Source organism: Rhinichthys klamathensis, unplaced genomic scaffold (genome assembly GCF_029890125.1).
Source record: "Rhinichthys klamathensis goyatoka isolate OS25496 unplaced genomic scaffold, OSU_Roscu_1.1 h1tg000300l_1, whole genome shotgun sequence".
NCBI classification, from domain to species: Eukaryota; Metazoa; Chordata; class Actinopteri; order Cypriniformes; family Leuciscidae; genus Rhinichthys; species Rhinichthys klamathensis.
The window spans coordinates 323,094-335,000 of NW_026606819.1; the positions used below are offsets into that span (position 1 = coordinate 323,094).

Consider the following 11,907-nt stretch of genomic DNA (forward strand, 5'->3'; position numbering starts at 1 on the left):
TTTTGAAGAATACCGGAAACTAAACAATTAATAGAAATACTAAAACAATACTAAGTCAATAGGGTCGATCAACTGTTTAGTTAGTTACAAACAATCCTCAAAATATCTTCCTTTGTGTTCAGCAAAGAAATTCATACAGGTTTGAAACAACTTTAGGAAGAGTAAATGATAACAGAATTTTCATTTTTAGGTGAACTGTCCCTTTAACGTGTCTTTGTTCTGAAAGGACTACATTTCCCATCATCCTCTAAACCGGAAATAAGCGCGGCTGTGCACGTGGGCTGTCAGAGCGTGAGCTGCAGCTCGAGCAGAAACTCACACACAAACTGTTCAAACCGAATTAAACAGAGGAAAGTGATTGACCCGATTAACTTCGCTTCAAGGTGAGTGTGTGTTATAAATGTTATTCTGCTATAAACACCCGCTCGAAGAGAGTGACGCGCAGATCACAGCCTCGCCACAGACATAAAGATGTACAGGCAAAAAAACTGCAACAATTTAAGGAAACACAATTAAAAAGTATCATTTCGCGTCCGATTCATTGTTCCATTTTGATGGATATTGAATGACAGGTTTACCTTTTTAAATTAAGTGTTTAAATGATATTTTTACTACATTCATATTGTGAGAATGTTTTAAGGATAGAGCTCTTATTACTGCACTACACACTACACTGCACACACACTACACAGCACACTTCACACACACTACACTACACACACACACACACACACTACACTACAATACACACTACACAACACTGCACACACACTACACTACAGATGCTGGAGAGGGGAGAAACGAATTTAGTGTGTGTGTGAGAGTGTGTGTTTTTGTGAGTGTGTTTGGAGTGAGTGAATGACTGTGAGTGTGTGTGAGAGAGAGTGTGTGTGTGTGTGTGTAAGCTTATTCTGCAAATTATGTGTAAATGATGTTGTTTTGCTTTTGTCTGTAGTGTTGTGGACTAATTCTGTCTCTTAATATTCAACTCTATTATTGATCTGCAGAGGTGGGAGTAAGTCACACATGTGCAAGTCACAAGCAAGTCTCAAGTCTTAACCTTCGAGTCTCAAGCAAGTCCAAGTCAATTTTTTATAAAAGCAAGCAAGCAAGTCAAGTCGTAGCTTGGGTCACAAGTCACTGGCAAGTCATACAAACGTTTGATGATTTCACTGAATTTATATATTAAAATAAGTTAAAACTACATAAGTTATGGACTATGGTTTTATTTGCAACATATTTTTTTAAATATGCATTTCCACATACAGCTGAGTGGTTACTACAATAAAAATCTAAAAAATAAAAAATAAATACAATTTCAAACTACATAGCCTAAAATGTAAATGTAACTGAAATTAGGCCAACATTAAAGCATGAAAAAATAAATATGCCTCAAACATTGCAGAAGACCATTAAAAGGTATGAAACAATTCACAATTCAAGTATAATGGTTCCTATGCCACCAAATGGCATTCTTCAAACTGGGATCCCCTTTATATAAGTTATATAACAGCCGTTGGCATTTAGCCTATTATGAAGTTAAAACCGCCAATAGGTGGCGCCAAATCACCGTCTTAATGTACGAGTCATAGAAGCAGTCAACTGATTTGTTCAAAATGGCAGATTTGTTCTGGAACTAAGCAACTAGGTCACTGAATCACAAATACGCATAACTCTTTCTGTGGCTTGTTTGGAACTATTGTCATTGGAGAAATAGAGCAAAAACAGAAAATATTTGGAATATTATGTCTAAAATGTCACATCACAATATTCACTCTTTGTTTACTGAACTGTTTTATAAAATCATCACATTTGCAATCGGGCCAATAATCTGGAAATATTTTTTTATATATGTTATAATTATGAAAATAACTCATACTAGGGCCATTTTTCCACCACATTTTGAATTTTGGGTGCATATTAATTCTGCTGGCATTTTTTGCCACCAACCCCCTGATAACATTAAGAGAAACATAAACGACAAAACTAACAGTTTTCTATATTGTTTTTCGTCATTGGAAAGAACAACATTTTTGGCTTTAAAGCATGATTTAAAAAGAAATGTGGCAAATGTTATACAAAACATATACCATCATTAATTATCATTTGAATATTGACAACATTAAGCTACATTTGAAAACATAATTGTGTATAAAGAGTAGGGGTGTGCCAAAAAATCGATTCACAGAAGAATCTAGATTCTCATTTGCAACGATTCAGAATCGATCTGAAATGTCCAAGAATCGATTTAATAAATAAATAAAATCAGCTGGCTGTTCGCCTCCATTTTTGTAACTATAGCCTATACGGGACGTCCGGACGTCATGCACGCAGCCGGTTTTTGAACGTGAGCGGCAAATCAAAGGAAGCAAATATGGATGCTTCTATGAAGCTTCTGATGCTTCTAAATATGATGCTTCTACATTCATTCTGCCGTGGCGGGCCGCCCGCCACACCTAAAATAAACCCGCCACGGCTGCAGCTTCTCAGTGAGGTCCGATATTAATGTGTATACTATTGTGTTATTGTTACGCTAAAGGCATAAAAAACATTGTAAAGCACCATAAAGTGTTCGCACTATATTCCAAGACTTCTAAAGTCATTCAATAGCATAATGTGAGGTAAAAATGAATATTTAAGTCGTTAGTTAAAGTTAATAGAAACTCATCTCTCCTCAGTCATTCTCCATTCAGCATTCACACAGCGCGTCGCGTTATAGCGTTTTCTAAATCATAATCCTTTCTCCCGGGTGTCTGTTACAGCACTGGAGAGCGCTATGAATTGTTCATGCGCACTGTAACTGAAATTTAAAACTGTTAAAAGAAAATGCTCAATAAACTGTTGCATATATATAATACATTAAGCATAGATAGACAGATATAATCTCTTCGCTTTGTGCTTTGAACTTTTCAATCCGGAGCGCTGCGCGCTGTGACTTCACGTTGCTTCAAGTGCATCATTCTGCGCACGGGATGCGCATAATCGCTTTGCCGCTCTTATTCGAGCCTTTCATGTTATAATGTTATAATACTTAGGGGAGGTTTAAACACCTGGGGCAAGGGGGCGTGGCCAATGGGAATATCACTCATGGGCCACGCCCCCTCCCCCTGGCGAAATGGGCCTGCCACCACAGCTGGAAAAAATCCTAGAGGAAACACTGGTCTCCGTTTGTCATTCTGTATAGCAAAGCAGATGAGAGTAGATGATCAGAAACCCGATTAGAAATCATTATGGATAAAATCGAATCGTTTTAAATCGAAAATCTTTTTGAATCGAAAATCGATTTTGAATCGAATCGTGGCCTCAAGAATCGGAATCGAATTGAATCGTGAGATGGTAAAAGATTCCCACCCCTAATAAAGAGGCATGCTGTTTTGACCAATATTATTCTCTCTAGATTTAAAGATAGTCAAATTAACTATAACAAACAGGTTAAACAAGCCATAGCTTACTTTTAGACGTGGTGAATGAAGTTCGACTGTTCGAGGTTGTGATGGTCGTCCGATATCCCTTGCCAGTTATTATGCGTACAACAAATCTTCTTGCATGAATATGGTCATTTTCTAGTGTTTATATCCAAAAAGAAACGATGCAGGGAGATGTTTTTGTATTTAGCGCGCTCACCACGATGTAGGCTATTTCTGGGCTTGTGCAGCGTCACGCAATCGCGCAGAATCTGATGACTGACGTCAATGGTTCCGTTGCTTTCATTTTGTTTATCAATGGATGTTGCGATGATTTATATAAAAATGTATATCAAGTCATTCTCGAGTCATACAGTTCAAGTCAAGTCAAGTCTCAAGTCATTGGATCTCAAGTCAAAGTCAAGTCGAGTCATTTTCTTAATTTAGTCAAGCAAGTCTCAAGTCCTTAAATTTGCGACTCGAGTCAAGTCATGTGACTCGAGTCCCCCATCTCTGTTGATCTGACTGCATTGACACCATTATATGAGAACTGATGAGGACATTGCTTTCTACACAACTGCTTTATTGAATCAACAGAACTCGATCTGAGTAATGACTCTCTCTTCTTCTGTAGAGCTGCTTCACTCCTGACTCTAAGTTCGTCTCATATTTGATGAAGTTTCATAATTGATTCTGTTATTCTTCTGTTTATTACTGTGAAGCTGCTCTGAAACGATCTGTACTGTATAAAGCCGAGCTGACGTTTGCTATGACAGATGTGTGTGTGTGTGTGTGTGTGTTCACTTGAGCTGATTGAAATGAATCTGTGTTTCAGATGACGGGAGCAAAAGACCGAATGAGAGAGAAAAAGATGAAAAACCAGCCGAGGAACGTCACGTACACGAGCTCAGGTGATCGACTCTTCGGCCGAAATGATGCGGTTTGATCATGTATTATTTGTGCTTATTGACCGAATGCTCCTCTACAGGTCGTGGTGCCGGCAGAGGTCAGGGGTCACAGGTCTGGGTCAGAGGTCATCAGGCTGGGGGTCATGGTTACAGTCAAGATCTGCCCAAATACATCACAGGTGATCAAAAACACTCTAATTATAGAACGATTATCCCTTTAATGTTAATAAAACAACAAAAAACAAAAGAGAAAATCACTCACTGTTATAGTAGCTCAACTCAAGCGTTAATGAGAATAAATGTATAATGTATACAGTGAAGTCTATTTTATATTTGTTTATTTAATTTGCTTCTTGAATACAGCTGTTAAATACTAAAAAAAATAAAGCAATGTTTATTTCATTTGCATATTATGTTGTGTATGTGTAATGTTTATCTTTGTTCTAATTTTTAAATAAAAAAAATGACAAACATTTTTATCTTCGCCACTTTGGCCTGATGTCTGCCCTTCTTTTGTTTTTAAATATATTGTTAGCTTGTAAGCCTTTGTTTTTAAAGTAGGGTCATTAGTTTGGCTGTAATGCTCACTTGCAAAACAGTGAAACCAACATGCAAAAAATAATAATTCTAAAATCATGATATATTTTTGCCATATCGCTCACGCCTAGTGTCGAGTTACATTCAAGCTATTTTAAGACACGAATAATTTTTTTTCACGGAAAAAATATTTAAATGTAATTTTGGTGATCAAACACGAGTTTTAAGGGATGAAAGTATTGACTACAGGGGGACTTCAAGATTCTGTCTCGTAGCCACTGAAGACATAGTTGTGGATATGATATTGCATTTCTGTCAGCAGATCCTCCTAAATATTACACACTGCACCTTTAATACTGAAAGTTGTTTGTGTCTCGCAGCGTCGTACTTCGCTAGAGCGCGCGCGGCGGAAGTGAGCGCCATGCTGAAGGCCGTCAGTAGACCCGCCGGCAGCTGCCACGTGTTCAACGCTCTGCCCAAACACATGCGCAGACGAGCCATGAGCCACGACTGCAAGAGGCTGCCGACACGCCTGCGCGAGGGCGCGCTACGCCTGGTACGCCACCCGCCTCCGCTCACTCGCAGCGCTTTCACAACACACATCAATCACAGCAGCTTTACAGAAAGAGCAGCGTTTAGAGGCAAAACGCTGTCCCTCCTTTAGTGGACTTCGCTATCTTAGGTACTCTCAGAAGCCCTCATTCAGATCTCTGCTGTGTGTGTGTGTGTGTGTGTGCAGGCGGAGCGCAGTCAGCGCGCTCCAGACCAGCAGAAGAAGCCGGTGCCGAAGAGCAGGAGTCGGCGAGCCCGCCGGAGACACGGGAACCTGTTGCTGGAGTTCAACCGCAGACAGCAGAAGAGCCGCTGGCTGGAGACGCACATCTGGCACAGCAAACGCTTCCACATGCGGAAGAGCTGGAGCTTCTGTGTGCCGCTCTCGCCCACGGCCAAGGGCTTCCGCGCCGGCTACCGGGCCATGAACACACACGCCCTGCTGCAGGTGTGTGTCCCGACTCCACACACTGGTATCTGTACAGCGCTTTCACAACACACATCCTATCAAAGCAGCTTTACAGAGGGAGCATGAGTCCACATTACAGTGGTCTGTCATCAGAGGAGACTGTCTTTCAGAAACACACAGAATCACAGTAGGTCTGTGTGTTTGCGTCAGGACTGTGTGTAGGCGGTGAGCTGGCTACTGTGTTCCTCAGACCAGATATTTTACAGATGTCTGAAAAGCTACATTTTAATTTCTTTCTTAAATATTGGCAAAATTCAAATTATATTCAAATTCTAAAGGCAATACTATGTTAGAGGGAAAAAAGTACTGCATTGTCTCCTGTGTCCACAAGAGGTCGCAAGCGAGCGCAATAAGCAAATATAAACCAGATGAGGTTACAATAGTGTGTTAAACTGTGTTTGTGCATCAGTAACCTGAGAAAACACACTTCAACACCATAGGCGTCATTTACGGGGGGACGGGGGGGACACGTCCCCACCACTATTGAAACATCTCGCGGTACGGATGTACCAATACAAGTAAAACATCTCCAGTTAACTAGCAAGTGATCCTGTGCTCGTTGCCTGTGCGATCAGTGGCGCGGATGCAGTGTTCTGTTGTGGCTCGCACTGACTCTATTCAAGTGTGGATTAGAACCCAGAACCTCCGACACGCTTGGCCACAAAATTCTGCCACTGGACCATTACAGTACCTGCGCAACACAGGCGGATCTATGTGTTTATTCACGTGAAAATTCATGACACTAACAACATATTAGATCTCATTGTACGACAAATTAAACCCAAAGTAGCCTACTATTTAAACCCCCCCCCATCACATTTTTGGTCAGACATCATCACGTCTTTGTATACGTTTTTATTTATTTACATCAGTAGGCCTAAGCTACAGGACATCGTCTTTCAAAACATGACCTGCGCGAAAAAGAAAAAAAAATGAATGTCACTTTTGAAAATGCCCTTCCGAACGCGTCTCTGTCCCCAGCACATTTCAGACCAAACTGACGCCCATGTTCAACACACAGCGTAAAGACCTACATGAACACACACCAGCAAACTGGCATTCAGAAACACTTCTAGTCAAGTCAGGTCATCTTCATTTATATAGCGCTTTTAACAATGGATTGTTTCAAAGCAGCTTTACAGAGATTTTACTCTCTACATCTACATATAGATGCTCTTGATCTGAGTGAGTGCTGAGCGCTTTCTCTCACACACACACACACTCTCTCTCACACACACACACACGCTGAGCGGTTTCTGTTGACAGTGTTTCAGCTGATGAACACACACTCACACACACTCCGCTCTGACCGATGTGCAGGTTTGGTCAAGTGTGTTGTTGCACCATTTCTGCCTCCGGCTGAGAGGGTTTCGTCAACAGGAAGAACCTTTTCCCGCCAGTTTTCACATTAGCAACTGCGCTGAACTGGATAAGCTAGCAGAAACACACGCGTCAGTGACGTCATCATGTCTCGCGCATATATGACAGCCCACGTGATTTCAACCGACGCCCTCCGAGAAATGCCCTCTATTATTGACTCTGTGATGAATTGTGTGTAAATTGCACTGAAAAGCTTTTGTTTACTGTAGTGTGTGTGTGTGTGTGTGTCTCAGGATTTGTCATATTTCTGCTGCCTGGAGCTCCAGGGATCTGAAGATCAGATACTGAGAGCACTGGCTCGACTCACCAACAAACAAACAGGTGTGAGTGTGAGTGTGAGTGTGTGTGAGTGTGTGTGTGAGTGTGTGTGAGTGTGTGAGTGAGTGAGTGAGTGAGTGAGTGAGTGAGTGAGTGAGTGAGTGAGTGAGTGAGTGAGTGAGTGAGTGAGTGAGTGAGTGAGTGAGTGAGTGAGTGAGTGAGTGAGTGTGTGAGTGACTGACTGAGTGACTGAGTGACTGAGTGACTGAGTGAGAGTGTGAGTGAGTGAGTGAGTGTGAGAGAGAGTGTGTGAGTGTGAGAGTGTGAGAGTGTGAGAGTGTGAGAGTGTGAGAGTGTGAGAGTGTGAGAGTGTGAGAGTGTGAGAGTGTGAGAGTGTGAGAGTGTGAGAGTGTGTGTGAGAGTGTGTGTGAGAGTGTGTGTGAGAGTGTGTGTGAGAGTGTGTGTGAGAGTGTGTGTGAGAGTGTGTGTGAGTGAGTGTGAGTGAGTGAGTGTGTGAGTGAGTGAGTGAGTGAGTGTGTGAGTGTGAGTGTGTGAGTGAGTGAGAGTGTGAGTGAGTGAGTGTGTGAGTGTGTGAGTGTGTGAGTGAGAGTGTGTGAGTGAGTGTGTGAGTGTGTGTGTGAGTGTGTGAGTGTGTGAGTGAGTGAGTGAGTGAGTGAGTGAGTGAGTGAGTGAGTGAGTGAGTGAGTGAGTGAGTGAGTGAGTGAGTGAGTGAGTGAGTGAGTGAGTGAGTGAGTGAGAGTGAGTGTGAGAGTGTGTGTGAGAGTGTGTGTGAGTGAGTGTGTGAGTGAGTGTGTGAGTGAGTGAGTGTGTGAGTGAGTGTGTGAGTGAGTGTGTGAGTGAGTGTGTGAGTGAGTGTGTGAGTGTGTGAGTGTGTGAGTGAGTGTGTGAGTGAGTGTGTGAGTGTGTGTGTGAGTGTGTGAGTGTGTGAGTGAGTGAGTGAGTGAGTGAGTGAGTGAGTGAGTGAGTGAGTGAGTGAGTGAGTGAGTGAGTGAGTGAGTGAGTGAGTGAGTGAGTGAGTGAGAGTGAGTGTGAGAGTGTGTGTGAGAGTGTGTGTGAGTGAGTGTGTGAGTGAGTGTGTGAGTGAGTGAGTGTGTGAGTGAGTGTGTGAGTGAGTGTGTGAGTGAGTGTGTGAGTGAGTGTGTGAGTGTGTGAGTGAGTGAGTGAGTGTGTGAGTGAGTGTGTGAGTGAGTGTGTGAGTGTGTGTGTGAGTGTGTGTGTGAGTGTGTGAGTGTGTGAGTGAGTGAGTGAGTGTGTGTGTGAGTGTGTGAGTGTGTGAGTGTGTGAGTGTGTGAGTGAGTGAGTGAGTGTTTGAGTGTGTGAGTGAGAGTGTGTGAGTGAGTGTGTGAGTGTGTGTGTGAGTGTGTGAGTGTGTGAGTGAGTGAGTGAGTGAGTGAGTGAGTGAGTGAGTGAGTGAGTGAGTGAGTGAGTGAGTGAGTGAGTGAGTGAGTGAGTGAGTGAGTGAGTGAGTGAGTGAGTGAGAGTGAGTGTGAGAGTGTGTGTGAGAGTGTGTGTGAGTGAGTGTGTGAGTGAGTGTGTGAGTGAGTGAGTGTGTGAGTGAGTGTGTGAGTGAGTGTGTGAGTGAGTGTGTGAGTGAGTGTGTGAGTGTGTGAGTGTGTGAGTGAGTGTGTGAGTGAGTGTGTGAGTGTGTGTGTGAGTGTGTGAGTGTGTGAGTGAGTGAGTGAGTGAGTGAGTGAGTGAGTGAGTGAGTGAGTGAGTGAGTGAGTGAGTGAGTGAGTGAGTGAGTGAGTGAGTGAGTGAGAGTGAGTGTGAGAGTGTGTGTGAGAGTGTGTGTGAGTGAGTGTGTGAGTGAGTGTGTGAGTGAGTGAGTGTGTGAGTGAGTGTGTGAGTGAGTGTGTGAGTGAGTGTGTGAGTGAGTGTGTGAGTGTGTGAGTGAGTGAGTGAGTGTGTGAGTGAGTGTGTGAGTGAGTGTGTGAGTGTGTGTGTGAGTGTGTGTGTGAGTGTGTGAGTGTGTGAGTGAGTGAGTGAGTGTGTGTGTGAGTGTGTGAGTGTGTGAGTGTGTGAGTGTGTGAGTGAGTGAGTGAGTGTTTGAGTGTGTGAGTGAGTGTGTGTGTGAGTGTGTGAGTGTGTGAGTGAGTGAGTGAGTGAGTGAGTGAGTGAGTGTGTGAGTGTGAGTGAGTGTGTGAGTCAGTGTGTGAGTGAGTGTGTGAGTGTGTGAGTGTGTGAGTGTGTGAGTGTGTGAGTGTGTGAGTGTGTGAGTGTGTGAGTGAGTGTGTGTGTGAGTGTGTGAGTGTGTGAGTGTGTGAGTGAGTGAGTGAGTGAGTGAGTGAGTGTGTGAGTGAGTGTGTGAGTGTGTGTGTGAGTGTGTGAGTGTGTGAGTGTGTGAGTGTGTGAGTGTGTGAGTGAGTGTGTGAGTGAGTGTGTGAGTGAGTGTGTGAGTGAGTGTGTGTGTGAGTGAGTGTGAGTTAGGGCTGCACGATATTGGTAAAAAATCACATTGCGATATTTTATTTTTCTGCGATATATATTGCGATATAAAAACAATTTCACCAGATTACTTAAATAGCTCTATTTGGAAAGAATGAATAATTCTAGAATGACTTGGGTGGTTTTGTCATGGAGTAAATCTGCATAGAAACTAATATTAATAGTATGTTAACTAATGTAGTTAACTAGACTTTAATAAATGGAACCTTATTGTAAAGTGTTTCTGATTTATGTCTCTTGAGTTCAGTGTTGGACAGATCAGTTGTTTTAACCATTCATTAAAGTGAATCGGTTCAAATGAGTCATTAGTTCGCGAATCGGACGTTTCATTAACGGACCACATCGCACAAGATTTGTCAACACAGAAAACATTTCATCACTGGATGAAATCCATCACTGAGTCAACTCAACTCAATTCATTAATATGCGCGAGGGAGGGAGAGCGAGAAAGACAGTTTGAAGACGGTGAGAGTGCGCGCGCGCGACCGGGGCTTTCACTCTCTCTGCTCGCTCTCTCAGTTAAACAAGCGCAGCAGTCAGTCTTTACATCAGTCACCGGTCAAACTTTGGCGGGACAAAAATACGCTTTAGAGGCTGACAGAAAACAGCGCGCAAGTTCCAGTCTTCTTGCGCTTTATGTTTAAACTGACAGGACTTGCAAATTGATAAACTCTCACACTATGATGGTTGAACTTTGCAATTAATCCACGAATCACAAGCGTTACGGGCCGGAGAGCTGCTGGCACGTTGCCTACTGATCATGAATCACCATCAACTACGATCCATACTTGACATCGTACATATCTGCGATGTGACTATCGTGGATGCGCACATCGCGATATCGATGTTAAAATGATACATCGTGCAGCCCTAGTGTGAGTGAGTGTGTGTGTGTGTGTGAGTGTGAGTGAGTGTGTGAGTGTGAGAGTGTGTGTGTGTGAGTGAGTGTGTGAGTGTGAGAGTGTGTGTGTGAGTGAGTGTGTGAGTGTGAGTGAGTGTGTGAGTGTGTGAGTGTGAGTGTGTGAGTGTGAGTGTGTGAGTGAGTGTGTGAGTGTGTGAGTGTGTGAGTGTGTGAGTGTGTGAGTGTGTGAGTGTGTGAGTGAGTGAGAGTGAGTGAGTGAGTGAGTGAGTGTGTGTGTGAGTGTGTGTGTGAGTGAGTGTGTGAGTGAGTGTGTGTGAGTGAGTGAGTGTGTGTGAGTGTGTGAGTGAGTGTGTGAGTGAGTGTGTGAGTGAGTGAGTGAGTGAGTGAGTGAGTGAGTGAGTGAGTGAGTGAGTGAGTGAGTGAGTGAGTGAGTGAGTGAGTGAGTGTGTGTGAGTGTGTGTGAGTGAGTGAGTGAGTGTGTGAGTGAGTGAGTGAGTGAGTGAGTGAGTGAGTGTGTGTGAGTGTGTGAGTGTGTGTGAGTGTGTGAGTGTGTGAGTGTGTGAGTGTGTGAGTGTGTGAGTGTGTGAGTGTGTGTGAGTGTGTGAGTGTGTGTGTGAGTGTGTGAGTGTGTGAGTGTGTGAGTGTGTGTGAGTGAGTGAGTGTGTGAGTGTGTGTGTGAGTGTGTGAGTGTGTGAGTGTGTGAGTGTGTGAGTGTGTGAGTGTGTGAGTGAGTGAGTGAGTGAGAGTGTGAGAGTGTGAGTGAGTGTGTGAGTGAGTGAGTGAGTGAGTGAGTGAGTGTGTGAGTGTGTGAGTGTGTGAGTGTGTGAGTGTGAGTGAGTGAGTGAGTGAGTGAGTGAGTGAGTGAGTGAGTGAGTGTGTGAGTGAGTGAGTGTGTGAGTGTGTGAGTGTGTGAGTGTGTGAGTGTGTGAGTGTGTGTGAGAGTGTGTGAGTGTGTGAGTGTGTGAGTGTGTGAGTGTGTGTGAGTGAGTGAGTGAGTGAGTGAGTGAGTGTGTGAGTGTGTGAGTGAGTGAGTGAGTGAGTGAGTGTGTGAGTGAGTGTGTGAGTGTGTGA

At 43.5% G+C, this 11,907-nt stretch overlaps 1 protein-coding gene across 1 annotated transcript in view; it reads left to right on the forward strand.

Annotated features, from left to right (window-relative positions):
* Positions 1–265: 265 nt before the first annotated feature.
* Positions 266–11,907, forward strand: part of pop1 (POP1 homolog, ribonuclease P/MRP subunit) — a 43,316-nt gene continuing 31,674 nt past the window's right edge. The window contains 6 exon segments of the mRNA XM_056270252.1: positions 266–383; positions 4,240–4,315; positions 4,393–4,491; positions 5,230–5,405; positions 5,589–5,849; positions 7,484–7,571. Of these exon segments, the coding sequence (XP_056126227.1) occupies positions 4,240–4,315; positions 4,393–4,491; positions 5,230–5,405; positions 5,589–5,849; positions 7,484–7,571 (700 nt within the window). The 5' untranslated portion in view covers positions 266–383.